Source organism: Coregonus lavaretus (genome assembly GCF_964263955.1).
Source record: "Coregonus lavaretus genome assembly, chromosome: 26".
In the NCBI taxonomy this organism is placed as follows: Eukaryota; Metazoa; Chordata; class Actinopteri; order Salmoniformes; family Salmonidae; genus Coregonus; species Coregonus lavaretus.
Window position 1 is genome coordinate 15876922 of NC_140013.1, and position 23414 is coordinate 15900335.

A 23414-nucleotide genomic window follows, 5' to 3' on the forward strand; every position below is an offset into this window, starting at 1 on the left:
CATGGCCAGCCGTAGCAAAATGCTTGTTGAAATTCTCGATTATTGTAGATTTATCGGTGGTGACAGTGTTTCCTAGCCTAAGTGCAGTGGGCAGTTGGGAGGAGGTGCTCTTATTCTCCATGGACTTTACAATGTCCCAAACCTTTTTGGAGTTAGTGCTACAGGATGCAAATTTCTGTTTGAAAAAGCTAGCCTTTGCTTTCCTAACTGATTGTGTATATTGGTTCCTGACTTCCCTGAAAAGTTGCATATCGCAGGGGCTGTTCCATGCTAATGCAGTACGCCACAGGATGTTTTTGTGCTGGTCAAGGGCAGTCAAGTCTGAGGAGAACCAGGGGCTATATCTGTTCTTAGTTCTGAATTTTTTGAATGGGGCATACTTATTTAAGATTGAGAGGAAAGCACTTTTAAAGAACAACCAGGCATCCTCTACTGGCGGAATGAGGTCAATATCCATCCAGGATACCCGGGCCAGGTCAATTAGAAAGGCCTGCTCGCTAAAGTGTTTTAGGGAGCGTTTGACAGTGATGAGGGGTGGTCGTTTGACCACGGAGCCATTACGGACGCAGGCAATAAGGCAGTGATCGCTGAGATCCTGGTTGAAGACAGCAGAGGTGTATTTAGAGGGTACATTTGTCAGGATTATATCTATGAGGGTGCCTATGTTTACAGATTTTGGGTTGTACCTGGTAGGTTCGTTGATAATTTGTGTGAGATTGAGGGCATCTAGTTTAGATTGTAGGTTGGCTGGGGTGTTAAGCATATCCCAGTTTAGGTCACCAAGCAGTACGAACTACTCTGAGGATAGATGGGGGGCGATCAGTTCACATATGGTGTCCAGGGCACAGCTCGGGGCTGAGGGGGGTCTGTAGCAAGCGGCAACAGTGAGAGACTTATTTCTGGAAAGGTGGATTTTTAGAAGTAGAAGCTCAAACTGTTTGGGCACAGACCTGGATAGTATGATAGAGCTCTGCAGGCTATCTCTACAGTAGATTGCAACACCACCCCACCCCCTTTGGCAGTTCTATCGAGACGGAAAATGTTGTAGTTGGGGATGGACATTTCTGCGTTTTTGGTGGCCTTACTAAGCCAGGATTCAGACACTGCTAGAACATCAGGGTTGGCGGAGTGTGCTAACGCAGTGAATAACTCAAACTTAGGGAGGAGGCTTCGGATGTTAACGTGCAAAAAACCAAGGCTTTTACGGTTACAGAAGTCAACAAATGATTACGCTTGGGGAGTAGGAGTGATACTGGGGGCTACAGGGCCTGTGTTAACCTCTACATCACCAGACGAACAGAGGAGGAGTAGAATAAGGATACGGCTAAATGCTTTAAGAACTGGTCTTCTAGTGCGTTGGGTACAGAGAAAAAAAGGGGCAGATTTCCGGGCGTTGTAGAATAGATTCAGGGCATTATGTACAGACAAGGATATGGAAGGATATGAGTACAGTGGAGGTAAACCTAAGCGTTGGGTAACGATGAAAGAGATAGCATCACTGGAGGCACCGATTGAGTCGGTCTCCGCGTGTATGGGGGGTGGGACAAAGGAGCTGTCTAAGGCAGGTTGAGCTGGGCTGGGGGCTCTACAGTGAAATAGTACAATAAGAAATAACCGAAACAGCAATAAGCAAGGCATATTGACATGGGAGAGAGGCATAAAGAATTCACAGGTGTTATTCGAGTGAGCTAAGACAACAGCTGGCAATGGCAACAAAGTTTGGGCTGAGGCTAAACATAAACAGGATGCGGTACCAAATAAAGGAACAGTCCAGCAGGTATCAGCTGTATAGCTGAGTTATCATAAGGTCCGGTGAACAGCAATAGGAGAGTTCGGAGGTAGTTCGGGGGCTGCTACAGCACTGGCGAGCAAGAGGCCCGGCATGCGTGTGCAAGCAGATGGATCTTCGTGATCGACGTCGTAACGGGAAGCCTGTTGAAACCACATCAGACGATTTCGTCGGCAAACCAGTCGTGTTGGATCGGCGGGGCTCCGTGTCAACACTAGGAGGTCCCGTCAGGTTGACAGAGAGGTACGTAGATAGCCGGGAGATGGGCCTGGCTCGCGGCTAGCTCGCGGCTAACTGGTGCTTGCTAAGGGGCAATGGTAATTAGCCAACGACAACAGCCATTTGGTTGCAGCTAGCTGGTTGCGATGATCCGGCGCTAGGGTCCAGTGATTCCGGCAGAAAATCCGATATGCTCTGGGTCGACAAATTGTCCAGGCTAGAGCTAGAGCTGGCTGGTGGGTAGTGCAGGCCACGGACAATGGTGAAGACGCTAACGGTGGCTAATAGCAAGTAGCCATTTGGTTGCAGCTAGACTAGTTTCTTAATAAAAGTTATAAATAAATAATAGAATCCTTTCCACGTTGAGTGAGGCGGGTTACAGGAAAGTATATTTATTTAAAGAATGAAAAATTAGAAATATATACAAAATAGACAAAAAACTAAAAAAACTGGCTATGTATTTTTATACATTTGCAAACTTTAAAAAAAAATCTGTTTTCTCTTTGTCATTATGGGGTATTGTGTGTAGATTAATGAGGATTTTATATTTATTTTATTTAATCCATTTTAGAATAAGGCTGTAACGTAACAAAATGTGGAAAAAGTCAAGGGGTCTGAAAACTTTCCGAATGCACTGTATGTGTCTTAAAAGTAGTTTTCACATACAAACTTTATATTTCCGACCTCAGAATCAAATAAGCTTCCCAAAAATAGCATAGTCGCTGTGGTAGAACGTCTATTTTGTTTGACGATTTCTGCATTCATCAGAGTGCCATCAGTAGCTTGATTTCGTGGTCCTCTGTAGCTCAGCGGGTAGAGCACGGCGCTTGTAACGCCAGGGTAGTGGGTTCGAAACCCAGGACCACCCATACACAGCATGAGTGAAGGAGGCTTTGCTAAATGCGTCTGCTAAATGGTAAATTATTATTATTTCAGACATCAATGTAAACAGGATTATTAGGGAAATTGTTCTTCTTGCAAAGCATGTAAACGTTTTAATCGAAGTATTATATTCATCTGACTATCCACAATAATCACATTATTGTGCGCATGTAACCGTACTCATTGTCATTGTCATCAAGCACCTTCCAGTACATTCATAATTACTTAATGAATCTTCCATACCAGGACTCCCATGCCGCACAGTAACCTTCATATGTCCATGCTGAACTATCACCCCTCTGGATAAGGCCTGGAGGAGGGAAAGGGAAAAACAGTTATCCCATCAAGACAGCAAGAAGGAGATGATGAGGAGTATTGGTGTTGTATTTTTTAAAATATATATTTTTTTTTTTCACCTTTATTTAACCAGGTAAGCCAGTTGAGACATAAAGTCAAAAATACAACAGAAAATATATATACAGTGTGTGCGAATGTAGTAAGTTATGGAGGTAAGGCAATAAATAGGCCATAGTGCAAAATAGTTACAATTTCGTATTAACACTGGAATGATAGATGTGCAAAAGATGATGTGCAAATAGAGATACTGGGGTGCAAAATAAAAAACAATATGGGGATGAGGTAGTTGGGTGGGCTAATTTCAGAAAGGCTGTGTACAGGTGCAGTGATCGGTAAGCTGCTCTGACAACTGATGCTTAAAGTTAGTGAGGGAGATAAGAGTCTCCAGCTTCAGAGATTTTTGCAGTTCGTTCCAGTCATTGGCAGCAGAGAACTGGAAGGAATGGTGACCAAAGGAGGTGTTAGCTTTGGGGATGACCAGTGAGATATACCTGCTGGAGCGCAGACTATGGGTGGGTGTTGTTATGGTGACCAGTGAGCTAAGATAAGGCGGGGATTTGCCTAGCAGTGATTTATAGATGACCTGGAGCCAGTGGGTTTGGCGACGAATATGTAGTGAGGGCCAGCCAACAAGAGCGTACAGGTCACAATGGTGAGTAGTATATGGGGCTTTGGTGACTACATCCAATTTTCTGAGTAGAGTGTTGGAGGCTATTTTGTAAATGACATCGCCAAAGTCAAGGATCGGTAGGATAGTCCGTTTTACGAGGGCATGTTTGGCAGCATGAGTGAAGGAGGCTTTGTTGCGAAATAGGAAGCCGATTCTAGATCTAACTTTTGATTGGAGATGCTTAATGTGAGTCTGGAAGGAGAGTTTACAGTCTAACCAGACACCTAGGTATTTGGTACTGTTAGGTTGAGCACGGTGGTAATCTTCAACTATCTTCTTAAAGGATTCTATCCCTTCTTGATTGTTGGGGGAACTGTGGTCCGGTGTTAAATTGAGCCGTAAGCACTAGGAGGAGGTCGTCGGGTAAGCTTGGCGTCGGGTAAGCTTGGCTTTATACATAGCTTGGGCTTTGTCGAGTAAGGCTTAAGCTATGTATTTAGATTGTAGTTAGGTATTGTAGGTAGTTATCGTGGGTTTTTGTATGTAATTATTGTAGGTTAGTATTGTATTCGGCTGTGCCGGGTGTAGCACGAAGCTAGCTAGCTAACCCACCACCTGGACTAGCTGGCGAGTAGCTATTAGCAACGGTATAGTTGTTTCACGCCTGAGAGTGCCTGTAATTACGCCAGCTGGCTGCCTAAAATGATTACATACAATAATTGCCTACCATTCAGCTGTTTTCTAACCTCATTGTCTGAACCGTTAACGTTAGGTAGCAAGTGGCTACTGTGCTTGAAATTTAGCTAGCTTGTTGCTACCTGGATAGGTACTAGTAAACAATAGCTGGAACGACCGAGCGAACAGACGCGAACTGGCTGAGTCAATTCAGTGGCTAGCTTTGCACTTGGCTAGCTAACAGTAGCTGCTAGGGGTAAGTCATAACCTACATCTGTGTTTTGTTTTTTACATATTGATAGCCCGAGTCGTTCAAGGAATTCGGGACATGGGTGACTAGTTAACGTTAGTTTGGCTCTCTCTGTGTGTTCGTGCCGTGAAATGAGGGGTTCTTCTTTGTCTGAAAGCAATGGCTAGCTAGTTTGCAAACTATTCTAGCTAACTAACTGGCTGAATAAGTTGACGATGGACTCGCTCAAGCTGTCGGGACTAACCCACAACGTTAGACACGGACACGAACGATCTGCTTGCGTGTTGATACACTGGTGGTTTGTTGTGGCCGAGTATTGGCGCTAAACCATGTTGTTGGAGTCCAGCATGCTAGCTGGCTGTGGCGTCTTATGACGAGGTGCCGGACGATTTTCACGGAATAATACTGCACCTAGTTAGCTAGCTGAATAAACTAAGTTAGTCTATTCCTAGAAAACATTGAACCGCTGTAGTTTACAACAATTATAGTTTCTGAGGTGGAAGTTGGAAGAGTTATATTTGGGAGTTGTGGTGAGGGAGGCCCCGCTCTCTCCTTTCCCAGATGTTTAGTTCATTTCATTCCGATCTCCTCTGCATTATTGTAGCCATCTGCTGCAGCCTGTCAACTATGCCTCTGCCTATTCCTGTTCTCTCCTCTCCGCACAGGCTACACAAACGCCTCACACCGCGTGGCTGCTGCCTCTCTAACCTGGTGGTCCCTGCACGCACGACCCACGTGGAGTTCCAGGTCTCAGGCAGCCTCTGGAACTGCCGTTCTGCTGCCAACAAGGCAAAGTTCATCTCAGCCTATGCTACCCTCCAGTCCCTCGACTTCTTGGCGCTGACGGAAACATGGATTACCACTGAAAACACTGCTACTCCTGCTGCTCTCTCCTCGTCTGACCATGTGTTCTCGCATACCCCGAGAGCATCTGGTCAGCGGGGTGGTGGCACAGGAATCCTCATCTCTCCCAAGTGGACATTCTCAATTTTTCCCCTGACCCATCTGTCTATCTCCTCATTTGAATTCCATGCTGTCACAGTCACTAGCCCATTTAAGCTTAATATCCTTGTCATCTATCGCCCTCCAGGTTCCCTTGGAGAGTTCATCAATGAGCTTGACGCCTTGATAAGTTCCTTTCCTGAGGATGGCTCACCCCTCACAGTTCTGGGGGATTTCAACCTCCCTACGTCTACATTTGACTCATTTCTCTCTGCCTCCTTCTTTCCACTCCTCTCCTCTTTTGACCTCACCCTCTCATCGTCCCCCCCTACTCACAAGGCAGGCAATACGCTTGACCTCATCTTTACTAGATGCTGTTGTTCTACTAATCTCACTGCAACTCCCCTCCAAGTCTCCGACCACTACTTTGTATCCTTTTCTCTCTCCCTCTCCTCCAACACTACTCACTCTGCCCCTACACAGATGGTAATGCGCCATCGCAACCTTCGATCTCTCTCTCCCGCTACTCTCTCCTCTTCCATCCTATGATCTCTTCCCTCTGCTCAATCCTTCTCCCTCCAATCTCCTGATTCTGCCTCCTCAACCCTCCTCTCCTCCCTTTCTGCATCCTTTGACTCTCTATGTCCCCTATCCTCCCGGCCGGCTCGGTCCTCCCCTCCAGCTCCGTGGCTTGATGACTCATTGCGAGCTCACAGAACAGAGCTCCGGGCAGCTGAGCGGAAATGGAAGAAAACTAGACTCCCTGCGGACCTGGCATCTTTTCACTCCCTCCTCTCTACATTTTCTTCATCTGTTTCTGCTGCTAAGGCCACTTTCTACCACTCTAAATTCCAAGCATCTGCCTCTAACCCTAGGAAGCTCTTTGCCACATTCTCCTCCCTGCTGAATCCCCCCCCCCCCTCCTCCCTCTCTGTGGATGACTTCATCAACCATTTTGAAAAGAAGGTTGACGACATCCGATCCTCGTTTGTTAAGTCTAATGACACTGCTGGTCCTGCTCACACTGCCCTACCCTATGCTTTGACTTCTTTCTCCCCTCTCTCTCCAGATAAAATCTTGCGACTTGTGATGGCAGGCCGCCCAACAACCTGCCCGCTTGACCCTATCCCCTCCTCTCTTCTCCAGACCATCTCCGGTGACCTTCTCCCTTACCTCACCTCGCTGATCAACTCATCCTTGACCGCTGGCTATGTCCCTTCCGTCTTCAAGAGAGCGAGAGTTGCACCCCTTCTCAAAAAACCAACACTCGATCCCTCTGATGTCAACAACTACAGACCAGTATCCCTTCTTTCTTTTCTCTCCAAAACCATTGAGCGTGCCGTCTTTAGCCAACTCTCTTGCTATCTCTCTCAGAATGACCTTCTTGATCCAAACCAGTCAGGTTTCAAGACTGGTCATTCAACTGAGACTGCTCTTCTCTGTGTCACGGAGGCTCTCCACACTGCTAAAGCTAACTCTCTCTCCTCTGCTCTTGTCCTTCTAGACCTGTCTGCTGCCTTTGATATTGTGAACCATCAGATCCTCCTCTCCACCCTCTCCGAGCTGGGCATCTCCGGCGCGGCTCACTCTTGGATTGCGTCCTACCTGACCGGTCGCTCCTACCAAGTGGCGTGGCGAGAAGCTGTCTCCGCACCACGTGCTCTCACCACTGGTGTCCCCCAGGGCTCAGTTCTAGGCCCTCTCCTATTCTCGCTATACACCAAGTCAGTTGGCTCTGTCATATCCTCACATGGCCTCTCCTATCATTGCTACGCTGACGACACACAACTAATCTTCTCCTTTCCCCCTTCTGATAACCAGGTGGCGAATCGCATCTCTGCATGTCTGGCAGACATATCAGTATGGATGACAGATCACCACCTCAAGCTGAATCTTGGCAAGACGGAGCTGCTCTTCCTCCCGGGGAAGGACTGCCTGTTCCATGATCTCGCCATCACGGTTGACAACTCCGTTGTGTCCTCCTCCCAGAGTGCGAAGAGCCTTGGCGTGACCCTGGACAACACCCTGTCGTTCTCCGCTAACATCAAGGCGGTGACCCGATCCTGTAGGTTCATGCTCTACAACATTCGGAGAGTACGACCCTGCCTTACACAGGAAGCGGCACAGGTCCTAATCCAGGCACTTGTCATCTCCCGTCTGGATTACTGCAACTCGCTGTTGGCCGGGCTCCCTGCCTGTGCCATTAAACCCCTACAACTCATCCAGAATGCTGCAGCCCGTCTGGTGTTCAACCTTCCCAAGTTCTCTCACATCACCCCGCTCCTCCGCACACTCCACTGGCTTCCAGTTGAAGCTCGCATCTGCTACAAGACCATGGTGCTTGCCTACGGAGCTGTGAGGGGAACGGCACCTCCGTACCTTCAGGCTCTGATCAGTCCCTACACCCAAACGAGGGCACTGCGTTCATCCACCTCTGGCCTGCTGGCTCCCCTACCTCTGCGGAAGCATAGTTCCCGCTCAGCCCAGTCAAAACTGTTTGCTGCTCTGGCACCCCAATGGTGGAACAAGCTCCCTCACGACGCCAGGACAGCGGAGTCACTCACCACCTTCCGGAGACATTTGAAACCCCACCTCTTTAAGGAATACCTGGGATAGGATAAAGTAATCATTCTACCCCCCCCCTTACCCCAACCCCCCCCCCCCCCCCCCCCCCAAAAAAAAACATTGTAAAGTGGTTATCCCACTGGCTATAAGGTGAATGCACCTATTTGTAAGTCGCTCTAGATAAGAGCGTCTGCTAAATGACGTAAATGTAAATGTATGTAAATGTATTCGTAGTTGTCCACATACTCTAGGTCAGACCCTCCAAGAGTAGTGATTCTAGTCGGGTGGGCGGGTGCAAGCAGCGTTCGGTTGAAGAGCATGCATTTAGTTTTACTATTTGGAGGCTACTGAAGGAGTGTTGTATGGTGTTGAAGCTCGTTTGGAGGTTTGTTAACACAGTGTCCAATGAAGGGCCAGATGTATACAAAATGGTGTCGTCCGCATAGAGGTGGATCCGAGCGTCACCAGCAGCAAGAGCAACATCATTGATATGGTATAGAGACACCCTTCCTTTGGTTAAATAAAGGTTAAATAAAAAAATAAAAAATAAAAAAAGATGAGAGGCTGGGACTATGTCTGAAATGACCATGCTCAAAAGTAGTGCATTAGAGAATAGGGTTCCATTTTGGATGCACCCTGGGTTAGCAGGTTGTCACAAATTGCTCCTGGTTCTACTCACCAGGTAGATGACATCCACGGAGCCCTTTGGGACGGTCTCCCCTACGATGGCGTACTGTATGGTGATTGACACTTCCTCCCAACATGCCAGTGGTTTCTCCATCTTCTGAATATCCAGAGAGCTGGACGTTTTACTGTGAGGTGCAGTGGGCTGGATCAGTGAGAGTATGTGTTGCCCTCTGTTGAAATAGGGGACCCTGTCTCTAGTGTTCTCCACTTGTGGTGTGTTGCTTACCTGGAAAGCAACAGAGGGAAGAGAGAGTATAACTAAAGGCCCAATCCCAAATCGACCCTTAGAGCTCCACCTTTCCCTCTGATAGGCTAGGTGGAAGTTTCACCATATTGCTTATTATACCAATGGAATCTTATAAGATCTCCACAAGAGCATGATAGGCCCTAGGGCGTAGGGTCAAGGGGGTGATTTAGGGTTGAGCATAAAGAGTCTTCAGAGTCTTTCAAAACCTAGAAGGACATTCAAAACCTCATACTTACTATGAGTTTAATATTCTCTTTGGGCATACTGGTTGTGTTGAGGGAGAAACTGGCAATACCATGACTGTCCGTGGTTAGGTTCTGTAGACGATGTGAGGACCTGCCTTTCTTCTCCAACAGGTAGACTAACATGTCAGAGATAGGTGTGTTGTTGAAGTGAACAACGTTTATCTGAGGAAAAAGTGGGGAAAGTTGTATGAAGTGATGCTATGTGTCACTGTTACCCACCATTGGTAGTTAAGTAAACAGGAGTGTCAAAGAACAAATGGCATCCACAATTCAACAAAGTACAAGAAACAATATCACTGTATTTGGACTTACCTTGCCCTCGATAATTGATCCATGCTCATAGATTTTGGGTGTGTTGACAAATGTGAGTTTTCCAATCGCATAAGAGAGCGTTATGTGTTTTTCCTTTGACTGTGTAATACCTGTCAAAGGAAAACAAATTAAAATAGGATGGTTTATTTCACAACTACACGTCACCATGATGCACAATGGCAGTTCACAATGTAGAAACTGAATTCCAGTGCAGCTTACTCAAGATATTAAAAACATGATTAAAAACAAAATACAATAAAAAAAAAGCGGAATAAAATATTATGATGTAGCAACGAAGGTCAAACACACAGGTCTTGCCAATCTTCATGATCTAATTAAACATTGACATCATGCCATTCACTCTCAATAAAAAAAAAAAATGTTTTCATTTGACTTCAGGCAAATGGTGTCAGCACTTTTCCCATCTCCAAATTCTTGTGATAAATGACTTGCCTGTCCCCTCCTCTTCTACTTTTGTGTTAAAACTAAGCCTGTCTCTGAGCATTTTCTGGCCAGCATTCATTGTGAAAATAGACATGTTGAAGACATGAGAAGCACAGCCAGTTTGGTCCATCTGGGAAAAGCAAGCAAAACCACACACATTAAGAAATGATTTAAATAAATGTAACCACATCACATTCAAATGTAATATGATGGTAAAAACAATTATATCGTTTCTTCAGGAAAGCATACATACCTCTATTGACTCCTTATGGCAGGGGGGTGTATAATCAGGAACTCCTTGTTGACTTTTCTCATCAAATCTCATTGGTATCAATACATTGTGCCCTAAGGGTCGGCACAGCTCTACCTCTGCTTTACCAGGTACAGGTTGTCCATACGTGTATCTGATTTTATGTAATAATAAAACACATCAAAAACATAAAACATCATACAGTTGTTGTGGTCCACTGTAGCTCAATTGGTAGAGCATGGCGCTTGTAACGCCAGGGTAGTGGGTTCAATCCACCCATACGTAAATATTTATGCACACATGACTGTAAGTCGCTTTGAATAAAAGCGTCTGCTAAATGGCATATTATTATTATTAAGTCGGAAGTTTACATACACTTAGGTTGGAGTCATTAAAACTCGATTTTCAACCATTCCACAAATTTCTTGTTAACAAACTATAGTTTTGGCAAGTCGGTTAGGACATCGACTTTGTGCATGACACAAGTCATTTTTCCAACAGTTGTTTACAGACAGATTATTTCACTTATAATTCACTGTATCACAATTCCAGTGGGTTAGAAGTTTACATACACTAAGTTGACTGTGCCTTTAAACAGCTTGGAAAATTCCAGAAAATTATGTCATGGCTTTAGAAGCTTCTGATAGGCCAATTGACATCATTTGAGTCAATTGGAGGTGTACCTGTGGATGTATTTCAAGGCCTATGTAACACCCTGGCTCTGGGACTCTATATGTTGAGCCAGGGTGTGTTCTTTCATTGTGGTGTATTTCTATGTTGGGAGTTCTAGGTTGTTTATTTCTATGTTGGCCTGAGTGACTCCCAATCAGAGGCAACGAGTGTCAGCTGTGGCTGGTTGTCTCTGATTGGGAGCCATATTTAAACTGTCTGTTTTTCCCTTTGTGTTTGTGGGTTCTTGTTCCGTGTTGGTCTATGTTACCTAGGACGTTACGAGTCGTTTATTGTTTTTGTTTACTGTCCATGTTTATCGCTAATGACAAATAAACATGTTCGTTCATCACGCTGCGCCTTGGTCCTCCTCTCTTAACGACGATCGTGACAGCCTACCTGCAAACTCAGTGCCTTTTTGCTTGACACCATGGGACAATCAAAAGAAATCGGCCAAGACCTCAGAAAAAAAATTGTAGACCTCCACAAGTCTGGTTCATCCTTGGGAGCAATTTCCAAATGCCTGAAGGTACCACATTCATCTGTACAAACAATAGTACGCAAGTATAAACACCATGTGACCACGTAGCCGTCATACCGCTCAGGAAGGAGACGCGTTCTTTCTCCTAGAGATGAACGTACTTTGTTGCGAAAAGTGCAAATCAATCCCAGAACAACAGCAAAGGACCTTGTGAAGATGCTGGAGGAAACAGGTACAAAAGTATCTATATCCACAGTAAAACGAGTCCTATATCAATGAAGCGACTGCTCCAAAACCACCATAAAAAAGCCAGACTACAGTTTGCAACTGCACATGGAGAAATGTCCTCTGGTCTGATTAAACAAAAATAGAACTGTTTGGCCATAATGACCATCGTTATGTTTGGAGGAAAAAGGGAGGTGCTTGCAAGCCGAAGAACACCATCCAAACCGTGAAGCACGGGGGTGGCAGCATCATGCTGTGGGGGTGCTTTGCTGCAGGAGGGACTGGTGCACTTCACAAAATAGATGGCATCATGAGGAAGGAAAATTATGTGCATATATTGAAGCAACATCTCAAGACATCAGTCAGGAAGATAAAGCTTGGTCGCAAATGGGTCTTCCAAATGGACAATGACCCCAAGCATACTTCCAAAGTTGTGGCAAAATGGCTTAAGGACAACAAAGTCAAGGTATTGGAGTGGCCATCACAAAGCCCTGACCTCAATCCTATAGAACATTTGTGGGCAGAACTGAAAAAGCGTGTGCGAGCAAGGAGGCCTACAAACCTGACTCAGTTACTCCAGCTCTGTCAGGAGGAATGGGCCAAAATTCGCCCAATTTATTGTGGGAAGCTTGTGGTAGGCTACCCGAAACGTTTGACCCAAGTTAAACAATTTAAAGGCAATGCTACCAAATACTAATTGAGTGTATGCAAACTTCTGACCCACTGGGAATGTGATGAAATAAATAAAAGCTGAAATAAATCATTCTCTCTACTATTATTCTGACATTTCACATTCTTAAAATAAAGTGGTGATCCTAACTGACCTAAGACAGGGAATTTTTACTAGGATTAAATGTCAGAAATTGTGAAAAACTGAGTTTAAATGTATTTGGCTAAGGTGTATGTAAACTTCCGACTTCAACTGTATATTTCCTACTTAGAGATACATAGTATATTATAAACCTCATATGAGACATTACAAAGGCTCATACATGCATGCTTAGAACAATTTATAATGCATTATTCCTGCAGGCTTTCTTTAAGTCAAGTTTTTTCAACATTGCCAATGGACCTGTATTCATAAAGCCTCTCAAATCAAATGAAATCAAATGCAGATGTTATTGCGGGTGTAGAGAAATGCTTGTGCTTCTAGCTCCGACAGTGCAGTAATATCTAACAAGTAATATCTAACAATTTCACAGCATATACCCAATACACAAAATCTAGTAAGGAATGGAATTTAAGAATATATACATATATGGACAAGCAATGACAGAGCGGCATGGACTAAGATACAGTATAATATTATAGAATAGAATACAGTATATACATATGAGATGAGTAGTGCAAGATATGTAAACATTATTAAAGTGACTAGTGTTCCATTTCTTAAAGTGGCCAGTGATTATAATAGGCAGCAGCAGCCTCTAATGTGCTAGTGATGGCTATTTAACAGTCTGATGGCCTTAAGATAGAAGCTGTTTTTCATTCTCTCGTTCCCAGCTTTGATGCACCTGTACTGACCTCGCCTTCTGGATGATAGTGTGGTGAACAGGCAGTGGCTCGGGTGGTTGATGTCCTTGATGATCTTTTTGGCCTTCCTGTGACATCGGGTGCTGTAGGTGTCTTGGAGGGCGGGTAGTTTGCCCCCGGTAATGCGTTCAGCAGACCGCACCACCCTCTGGAGAGCCCTGCGGTTGCGGGTGGTGCAGTTGCTGTACCAGGCGATGATACAGCCCGACAGGATGCTCTCAATTGTGCATCTGTAAAAGTTTGTGAGGGTTTTAGGTGCCAAGACAACTTTCTTCAGCCTCCTGAGGTTGAAGAGGCTCTGTTGCGCCTTCTTCACGTCACTGTCTGTGTGGGTGGACCATTTCAGTTTGTCAGTGATGTGTACACCAAGGAACTTGAAGCTTTCCACCTTCTCCACTGCGGTCCCGTCGATGTGGATAGGGGGGTGCACCCTCTGCTGTTTCCTGAAGTCCACAATCATCTCCTCTCAGTGTATGAGTGCTGATCTAGGATCAGTGTAAACTTTTTGATCATAACGAACAAGGTCGCATGGACAGGGGAGACCTGATCGTAGGTCAGCAATCCTATTTTGAGATGCTTTATGAATACAGGCCCGGCTGTTCATGTAAATACCACTGTCCCAAACTTTTTAATTCTCAGGGTACTCACAGAAGCAATTTATGACATTGAGCAGTAGCATTGTAGGTCTTCAATTAGTATTTGTCATTAGCACAGACCTTGGTTCAAGTACATGCATATTTAAGTATTTGTATTTTAAATACATATTTTCTGTGTATTTGAGTATTTTCAAAGAATATGGCCCAATCAACAACTTCTATTTGAAAAATATTTTCAAATAATTTCCTATAGATAGCCTACTATTTGACATTTTCAAATACTTGTTTCCAAATACCCCTAGGACCAAACAGACCTGGGTTGAAATGCATGGAGTATTCAAATATTTGTATTTAAGTATTTACAAATACTTTCCAATACTGAATTACTAGTATTTTCAAAGAAACATTTCCAAATAAATGTACTTTGAAATGTATGTAAAAGTAATTAAAATACTGAAAATAGTATTTGAATCAAGGTCTGCATTAGCGTAATGCGATTCATTAGACAGTGACATTTAGTGGAATTACACATTGTCTTGTAACTATAGTGCATTTCAAAACAGCGATAGTGTTGACTCACATTGCACACACTTCTACTTTATACTCCTCTTGAACAACGCTGATCTCATCGGGGAGGTTCATTTTGATTTCAAACTTTGGCAAAACTAGAAATAAAATAATGGCAGTTATCTCGTGAATGTTCCAGGATTGTCATTCATTGACTCAACTGCCAGATCCATAATATTACCTAGCATGAAAGGTCCAATAAAGAAGCTCAACTTACCATACTTTTCTACCTTGAAGTGATGGTATATTTTGTTTTCACCAATCCACACTACAATAGCATAGGATCCTACAGGTGCTTCAGAGTTCAAGGGGTGAGAAAGCTGCAGAATGTTGCCACTGGATGTAGTATTGACCCACTGTCCAATCCTGTTCTGATGAACATCCTGTTGATTCATAGAACAAGGGACACGTTTAGCAGGGCACAACATTGTGGAACGTTCAGGTATAAATTATGTTATGTAGGCCAAACATGCCTGTCTGATATGAAGAGTAAGGAGTCACATCAGCTCTATTCATGACATTTCTATCTGCAAAGTTACAAAGTTTGCTTGCTGAAGGTGGCCCAGATGTGATTACATAAAGCTGATAGGGAGTTTTCTGGGAACTGCCATGTGGAAATGAATGATGACCTACAGGACCTAGCTGGTGGAGTCATTGTCTTATAATGTAGTAGTATTTACAGTGACAGTCATCATACATTGACAGACTAAGGGTCTTACCTCAAGTTCCACAATGTTGTACTGTGAAGTGCAAGACAAAAGACTGGTTAATGTTTTATGAATAACTCGCAAATTACCCAACATTTTAAGAGGAGCAAAGCTGTCAACAACAATAGGAACTAGGCAGATGCTTGGCTTTGTCTCTTCAGTTAAACATCACATGTAGCTTTTGCACTGTGACTCTAATGTAAATTCAGTAGATTAATTCAATCTCAGGGAAAGAATTCCCATACATTCCAATCTGACCTATATGAATGGAAAACACCATGTCTTGGTGGTAAATGTTTGAGGACCTTCAAATCCACCCACGCAGGTTTACTTAGAAAACCTCTGCAGACATGTACAGTATGTTTGCCCTGAGTGCTATGTGTCTCAACTGTTTGTGTAGCCTTATCAAACAGACAACATGGGCTAAAGATTTGAATTTGGGATTTTGCCCAATAGTTGTTCAAAACATTTCCCATTTCCAAAGTCTTATTGGTCATTTGAGTGCTAACGAGATGTGTATGACGTGGTGGCTAGTTGATTGCTGAATTCAAATAAGCATTTACAGTATATTGTACATAATATGCCTTGTCCTTGTCCATAGGGCAGGAGCCTGTGTCCTGTTTCTGTAGCGTGAAGCAGCCTGTATTGCTGGGCCTTACCCCCAATCTATCTCCTTAATATTGAGTGTCAAGCAGAGAGGCATCGGGTCCCATTTTTACAGTCTTTGGTATGACTCGATTCCCCCCCATCCATTCTCACTCTAACCACAAGGCCGCAGAGTTTAGCTGGTTGGACAATATCATAAATAGGGTTACATAATTGTCACGCCCTGGCTCTGGGGACACTGTTATGTTGAGCCAGGGTGCGTAATTCTGTTTGTATTTCTATGTTGGCCTGAGTGACTCCCAATCAGAGGCAACGAGTGTCAGCTGGTTGTCTCTGATTGGGAGCCATATTTAACTGTCTGTCTTTCACTTTGTGTTTGTGGTTTCTTGTTCTTATTTGGGTTGTTTATGTAACCAGAGACATCACGTTTTCGTCTGTTATTTTGATCGTGTGATCATTCTAATAAATATAATGTTCGCATTCAACGCTGCGCCTTGGTCTCTCCCTGACGATCGTGACAGAAGAAACCAACAAAACCAGACCAAGCAGCGTGTCCAGGAGCCATCGCTAGCAGATCTCCGTGGCAACCTCGACTGGGTCAAGCCTAGTGAGGAGCAGAGAGGGTGGACTTGGGAACAGTTGAGGAAGAGCTTCGACTGGGTCAAGCCCATTGAGGAGCTGAATAGCGGGAGTTGGAGACAGAAGAGCGAGAGTTGGGCGAGAACGATAGAGGCCTGGCCCACGGGGAGGAGAGACCCCCAGAATTTTTTTAGGGGGGGGGCTCACGACGTCGGGGCAGCAGGAGGCCGCGATAGAGCGGTCCAGCGGGTTGGCAGAGGAGGCCGCCGGGTTACGGGGGCCACTGGTCGAAGAGGGGATGGAAGGTGGAGAGGCACGGCGAGAGGTACTGGGGTGTGTTACCAGTCCGGTCCGGCCCGTTCCAGATCCCGATGTAGGGCCAGTGGTGTGTGTCCCCAGTACGGTCCGGTCTGTTCCTGCTCCCCGCACCAAGTCAGTGGTGCGCTTCGTCAGCCCGGCTCGGCCCGTTCCTGCTCCCCGCACCAAGTCAGGGGTGCGCTTCGTCAGCCCTGTCCGGCCCGTTCCTGCTCTCCGCACCAAGTCTGTGGTGCGTTTCGTCAGCCCTGTCCGGCCCGTTCCTGCTCTCCGCACCAAGTCTGTGGTGCGCGTCGCCAGCCCAGTCCGGCCCATTCCTGCTCCCCGCACCAAGTCTGTGGTGCGCGTCGCCAGCTCAGTCCGGCCCATTCCTGCTCCCCGCACCAAGTCTGTGGTGCGTTTCGTCAGCCCGGCTCGGCCCGTTCCTGCTCCCCGCACCAAGTCTACGGTGCGTGTCGCCAGCTCGGCCCGGCCTGCTCCCCGCACCAAGTCAGTGGTGCGTTTCGTCAGCCCTGTCCGGCCCGCTCCTGCTCCCCACACCAAGCCAGTGGTGTGCGTCGTCAGTCCAGCACGGCCCGTGCCTGTTCCCCACACCAAGCCAGTGGTGTGCGTCGTCGGTCCGGCACGGCCCGTGCCTGTTCCACTGGTGCCTGGTCCGGCACCGGTCAGATGCGTTACGCCGGAGCTAGAGCAATCCGCTCCATCAGTGTGCAGTCCAGCTCCGGCCAGCGGGGCCAGACCGGACCAGGGGTACTTTGGGGGGTTGGAGAGGGAGTGGGGATCAGGTCCGGAGCCGGATCCGCCGCCAAGGCGGAGTGCCCACCCGGTCCCTCCCCTGTGGTATTTAGTTGGCGCGGTCGGAGTCAAATCCACCCACGCAGGTTTACTTAGAAAACCTCTGCAGACATGTACAGTATGTTTGCCCTGAGTGCTATGTGTCTCAACTGTTTGTGTAGCCTTATCAAACAGACAACATGGGCTAAAGATTTGAATTTGGGATTTTGCCCAATAGTTGTTCAAAACATTTCCCATTTCCAAAGTCTTATTGGTCATTTGAGTGCTAACGAGATGTGTATGACGTGGTGGCTAGTTGATTGCTGAATTCAAATAAGCATTTACAGTATATTGTACATAATATGCTTTGTCCTTGTCCATAGGGCAGGAGCCTGTGTCCTGTTTCTGTAGCGTGAAGCAACCTGTATTGCTGGGCCTTACCCCCAATCCATCTCCTTAATATTGAGTGTCAAGCAGAGAGGCATCGGGTCCCATTTTTACAGTCTTTGGTATGACTCGATTCCCCCCCCCCCCCCCCCCATCCATTCTCACTCTAACCACAAGGCCGCAGAGTTTAGCTGGTTGGACAATATCATAAATAGGGTTACATAATTGTCACGCCCTGGCTCTAGGGACACTGTTATGTTGAGCCAGGGTGTGTAATTCTATGTTTGTATTTCTATGTTGGCCTGAGTGACTCCCAATCAGAGGCAACGAGTGTCAGCTGGTTGTCTCTGATTGGGAGCCATATTTAACTGTCTGTCTTTCACTTTGTGTTTGTGGTTTCTTGTTCTTATTTGGGTTGTTTATGTAACCAGAGACATCACGTTTTCGTCTGTTATTTTGATCGTGTGATCATTCTAATAAATATAATGTTCGCATTCAATGCTGCGCCTTGGTCTCTCCCTGACGATCGTGACAATAATACCTGATTGCTATGTCTATCAGACAGTAATATAACGTTGTGATTCTTGAGATTCTTCAGTATCTGTCTTTTTGTTTGAAATAGTGGAGACAGGTCATTGTTTTCAATATTCAATGTTTCACATTTTTGATACTCACCAACTGATTGACAGGGCTAAAACTTGTATCCAAGGTGATCACTCTAAACTTCACTGTAAAAAGACAATGAAAAGACAAAGACAGGCACTCAATGAGAGGTTTAGAAGCATATTTTTGCTAACTTTCCCAGGTTTTCCAGAAATCCCCATTGAAGGATTCCCAGATTCCAGGAATCTTTCAATCGGGATTTCTGGAAAACTAGGGATTTTCATGAAAGTTCCCAGAATTTTGCAAGACAAACTTTTGACAGCTACTCTGGATAATATTTTACACTGTTGGTATTAAGGTCTCAATTCAATCAATTGCAGATAAAGGAAAACTGCACTGTGAGTTCACAGAAAATATTTACACCATCGATATCACATTATTATTTGTTTTACCCTTATTTTACCATGTAAGTTGACTGAGAACACATTCTCATTTACAGCAACGACCTGGGGAATAGTTACAGGGGAGAGGATGGGGAATGAATGAGCCAATTGGAATCCAATGATAATGTCCAGGAGAGGAACAGCTTGTAATATGGGGTATGTTGGTTCATACTCCAGTGTACATATTTTGAGTAAACCCACAGTGGATTTTTTTCTTTAACTGCACCTGATGGTCCTGTTTCAAGTGTCTCTTATGAGTAACGTGATTACAGAGTAAACCATCATAGAAACATGCTACCACCTAATGGTCCTGTTTCTTAGCAAGCAGACTAATTGTGTACTGGCTCTGTGTAAAATTACCTGTGTGTCCCGGGTTGTAGATTGGTTTATCTGTTTGGACGAATGTCATCGGACTGTAGGGTTTAATCATGACCTTTCTCTCCTCTGTCGATAGAAACGTTTCACCTCGAACCTCCACCTTAAAAAGTTGCACTTCGTCACTCTCCACATGAGGGGCCTGTCAGGGAGACAATGTACAAATAACATATGATCCTGTGCAGCTCAGTTGGTATGAACGTGCTCCTAACAACGTCAAGGATGTGTAGATTCAATAACTTTTTCATTCATCAGTGTGTTTTAAAAATGCTTTTTCTTTAGTAGTTGATGTCATGTTTTTTATGTAAAATTTCAGCCTGAATCCCAGAAAAGTTATAGTAAGCCACCACATTGATATGTCCCATAAAATAACCTGGCATTGCACACAAAATTAAGAGATGCATCACAAAGCTGAGAAGTACAGTACACTCTTATTGGAATGGTTCTGGATGTCGCCCAGTGCTGGGCTGACCTGAAACTGGAAGCAGCGGTGAAACTCTTGGTCAGAACTCTCTTGGAGAAGAGTTTTGTTCTGTCCATTGGCGATCAGAGATATGGTCATGACCAGGGTCTCATTGGGCTGTAGAAGGCTGGCACAAAGTTTGGCCTCTGAGCCTGCCTGGATCACTGCAGGAGTGGCTACCATGTAAACCCTACAGAGAACATACACACGCACGCACACAGCAACAAACACACAGGAAAATCAGTACAAAATGAGAGGGCACCTCTAAACAAGAAACTACAGATGTAGGATTTTAATTTGACCAGTATTGTCAAATAATCCTGCAGCCACAGGATTTTAACGTTTAGTCCATAATGTTGCTTGATATGTGTTTTGGCTGTTAGCTGGGCAAAGTGCAATACTGTTAATATAACAGTGTGTTAGTGCATTCTGCATTTCCTTTGGCACCATATATGTAAAATGTGTGTAGAATGTACATGTAACAACAAAAGAAAAAGCTGTAAAAAATCATTTTTATTTTGTCCTCCGAAGAGGGTGGATGGGCCAATAAAAACATTTAAAAAATAAAATAAAAAAAGATACAAAAAATTAAGAATAATATGTAGGTATAGGTGAAATACACAGAAAAAATATTTGCAGAAAGGGTAGATGAAAAACTGTTCTAAATTTGCTCTCTGACAGAGAGAATGTTACACCAGGATGAGGCGCCACGTCTGATTACTCAATTCTACTTACGGTCTTGGAGTTTCTTGACAGACACAAAGCCAGTGAAAGCAAGCAAAGAGTATCCATCTCCAAACCTGAAGTCCAGAAGGAACCATGACTGAAGGAAATAAAAAACACAAAGTCAGCCTATGTCCCGGTATTTCTACTGGCAAGACCTCCCTACTGCACTGTTTAGAGGACAAGGAGAGGAACTGGTGTAGCCAGGTTAAATGATTGAAGTAATAGCCTTGTGAACGTTTGACCAATTTGTGTCAATAACAGTGATTTTCACTGTTGTGATTGGCTGATTCTCTTGATGCACCATCACTATACAAACAGTACAGTGCATGACCTGATTACATCTCAGTAGATTGCATGCAATGCCTGTTTTTGTTTGTTTGTCCATAATATACAGTGGGGTCCAAAATGATTGGATCCCTTGATAGAGATGAGCAAAAAAGACTATAAAATAAATAATAGAACTACTGAGCTTCCATTCCTCCATACAGAATATTTCCAGATCCTTGATATCCTTCATCTGCGCTTATTGACAGTTATCTTCAATTCAAACTACAGGTTTTCAATGGGGTTCAAGTCTGAAGACTGAGATGGCCATAGCAAAATGTAGATTTTGTGGTCAATTAACCTTTTTTATGGGCCATACCAAAGACTCTAAAAATGGGACCCGATGCCTCTCTGCTTCGCACTCAGCGTTAAGGAGATGGATTGGGGTTAATGCCCTGCGATAGACTAGTGTCCTGTCCAGGCTGCCTCAAGTTACAGAAACAGGAGATAGGCTCCTGCCCTATGGACAAGGATAAATATGTACAATATACTGTAAATGCATTTTCAACTAGCCACCACGTCATTCACATCTCATTAGTACTTCAAAACATTTCCAAAGCCTTATTGTTCATGAACAACTATTGGGCAAAATCCAAATCTTTAGCCAATGTTATTTGTTTGATAAGGCTACAAAAACAGTTGAGACCCATTGAACTCAGGGCAAACATACTGTACATGTCTGCACAGGTTTTCTAAGTAAACCTGAGTGGGTGGATTTGAATGTCGTTAAACATTCACCACAAGACAGTTTTTTCCATTCATATAGATCAGATTTGAATGTATGGGATTTTTTTTCCTTAGATTGAATTAATCTACTGAATTTACATTAGAGTCCCAGTGCAAAAGCTATATGTGATGTTTAATTGAAGAGCCAAAGCCAAGCATCTGCCTAGTTTCTATTGTTGACAGCTTTGCTCCTCTGTTAATTTTGGTGGAATTTGAGAGTTATTCATAAAACATTAACCAGACTTTTGTCTTGCCGTTGACAGTACAACATTGTGTAACTAGGTACTATAGGTCATCATTCATTTCCACATGGCAGTTTCCAGAAGACTCCCTATCAGCTTTATGTGATCACATCTGAGCGTTCTTCAGCAAGCAAACTTCGTAACGTTGCAGATAGAAATGTCATGAATAGAGCTGACGTGACTCCTTATTCTACATGTCAGACAGGCAAGTTTGGCCTACATAACATATTTGTATGTGACTGTTCCACAATGTTGTGCCCTGCTAAACGTGTCCCTTGTTCTATCAATCAACAGGATGTTAATCAGAACAGGATTGGACAGTTGGTCAACATTATATCCAGTGGCAACATTCTGCAGCTTTCTCACCCCTTGAACTCTGAAGCCGTTGGATCCCTATGCTATTGTAGTGTGGATTGGTGAAAACAAAATATACCATCACTTCAAGGTAGAAAAGTATGGTAAGTTGAGCTTCTTTATTGGACCTTTCATGCTAGGTAATATTATGGATCTGGCAGTTGAATCAATGCATCACAATCCTGGAACATTCATGAGTTAACTGCTGTTCACTTATTTCTAGTTTTGCCAAAGTTTGAAATCAAAATGAACCTCATCGATGAGATCAGCATTGTTCAAGAGTATAAAGTAGAAGTGTGTGCAATGTGAGTCAACACTATCGCCGTTTTGCAATGCACTGTAGTTACAAGACAATGTGCAACTCCACTAAATGTCACTGTCCAATTATGCTCATGCTGACTTAGATTCAAATATTTTTTTCAGTATTTCCATTACTTTCACAACATTTGAAAGTAAGTATCTGGATATTTTTTCTTAGAAAACACAAGTAGTTGAATATTGGAATGCACAGTGCATTCAGAAAGTAATCCGACCCCTTGATTTTTCCACATTTTGATACATTACAGCCTTATTCTAAAATGGATTAAATAGTTTTTTCCCCCTCCTATATCTACACACAATACCTCATAATGACAATGACAAAGCAAAAGCAGGTTATTAGACTTTTTTTTGGACAGAACTGAAATATCACAATTACATAACTATTCAGACCCTTTACTCAGTACTTTGCTTTAGCACCTTTGGCAGCGATTACAGTCTTGAGTCTTCTTGGGTATGACGCTACAAGTTTCTCCCATTCTTCTCTGCAGATCCTCTCAAGCTCTGTCAGGTTGGATGGGGAGCGTTGCCGCACAGCTATTTTAAGGTCTCTCCAGAGATGTTCGATCGGGTTCAAGTACGGGCTCTGGCTGGGCCACTGAAGGACATTTAGAGGCTTGTCCTGAAGCCACTCCTGCGTTGTCTTAGCTGTGTGCTTAGGGTCGTTGTCCTGTTGGAAGGTAAACCTTCGCCCCAGTCTGAGGTCCTGAGCACTCTGGAGCAGGACTTCATCAAGAGTCTCTCTATACTTTCCTCTGTTCGTCTTTCCCTCGATCCTGACTAGTCTCCCAGTCCCTGCCGCTGAAAAACATCGCAACAGCATGATGCTGCCACCACCATGCTTCACCGTAGGGATGGTGCCAGGTTTCCTCCAGACGTGACGCTTGGCATTAAGGCCAAAGAGTTGAATCTCTTGGTTTCATCAGA

General features: G+C 44.4%; 1 protein-coding gene and 1 long non-coding RNA gene across 4 annotated transcripts in view; one reads left to right on the top strand and one right to left on the bottom strand.

Annotated features, from left to right (window-relative positions):
• LOC311102109 (alpha-2-macroglobulin-like) overlaps window positions 1-20737 on the bottom strand; it is a 49982-nt gene extending 29245 nt beyond the window's left edge. For 2 of the 3 annotated variants that reach the window (XM_084143339.1, XM_084143338.1), the window contains exons 1-13: window positions 20533-20737; window positions 19807-19987; window positions 19320-19476; window positions 18589-18641; window positions 15265-15285; window positions 14763-14928; window positions 14559-14643; window positions 10478-10628; window positions 10234-10354; window positions 9781-9890; window positions 9460-9630; window positions 8969-9202; window positions 3116-3200 (exon numbers count right to left, since the gene is read on the bottom strand). In XM_084143339.1, coding sequence (XP_083999465.1) covers window positions 3116-3200; window positions 8969-9202; window positions 9460-9630; window positions 9781-9890; window positions 10234-10354; window positions 10478-10628; window positions 14559-14643; window positions 14763-14928; window positions 15265-15285; window positions 18589-18641; window positions 19320-19476; window positions 19807-19987; window positions 20533-20618 — 1621 coding nt within the window. In that variant the 5' untranslated portion in view covers window positions 20619-20737. The remainder of the gene's footprint in view (window positions 1-3115; window positions 3201-8968; window positions 9203-9459; window positions 9631-9780; window positions 9891-10233; window positions 10355-10477; window positions 10629-14558; window positions 14644-14762; window positions 14929-15264; window positions 15286-18588; window positions 18642-19319; window positions 19477-19806; window positions 19988-20532) is intronic. The other variant, XM_084143340.1, reaches the window with a different exon arrangement.
• Window positions 20738-21882: 1145 nt separating this feature from the next.
• LOC311101724 lies at window positions 21883-22492 on the top strand. Its single transcript, XR_014609944.1, has 3 exons — window positions 21883-22020; window positions 22110-22273; window positions 22393-22492. It is a non-coding gene; the product is annotated as an uncharacterized lncRNA (long non-coding RNA).
• Window positions 22493-23414: the final 922 nt, after the last annotated feature.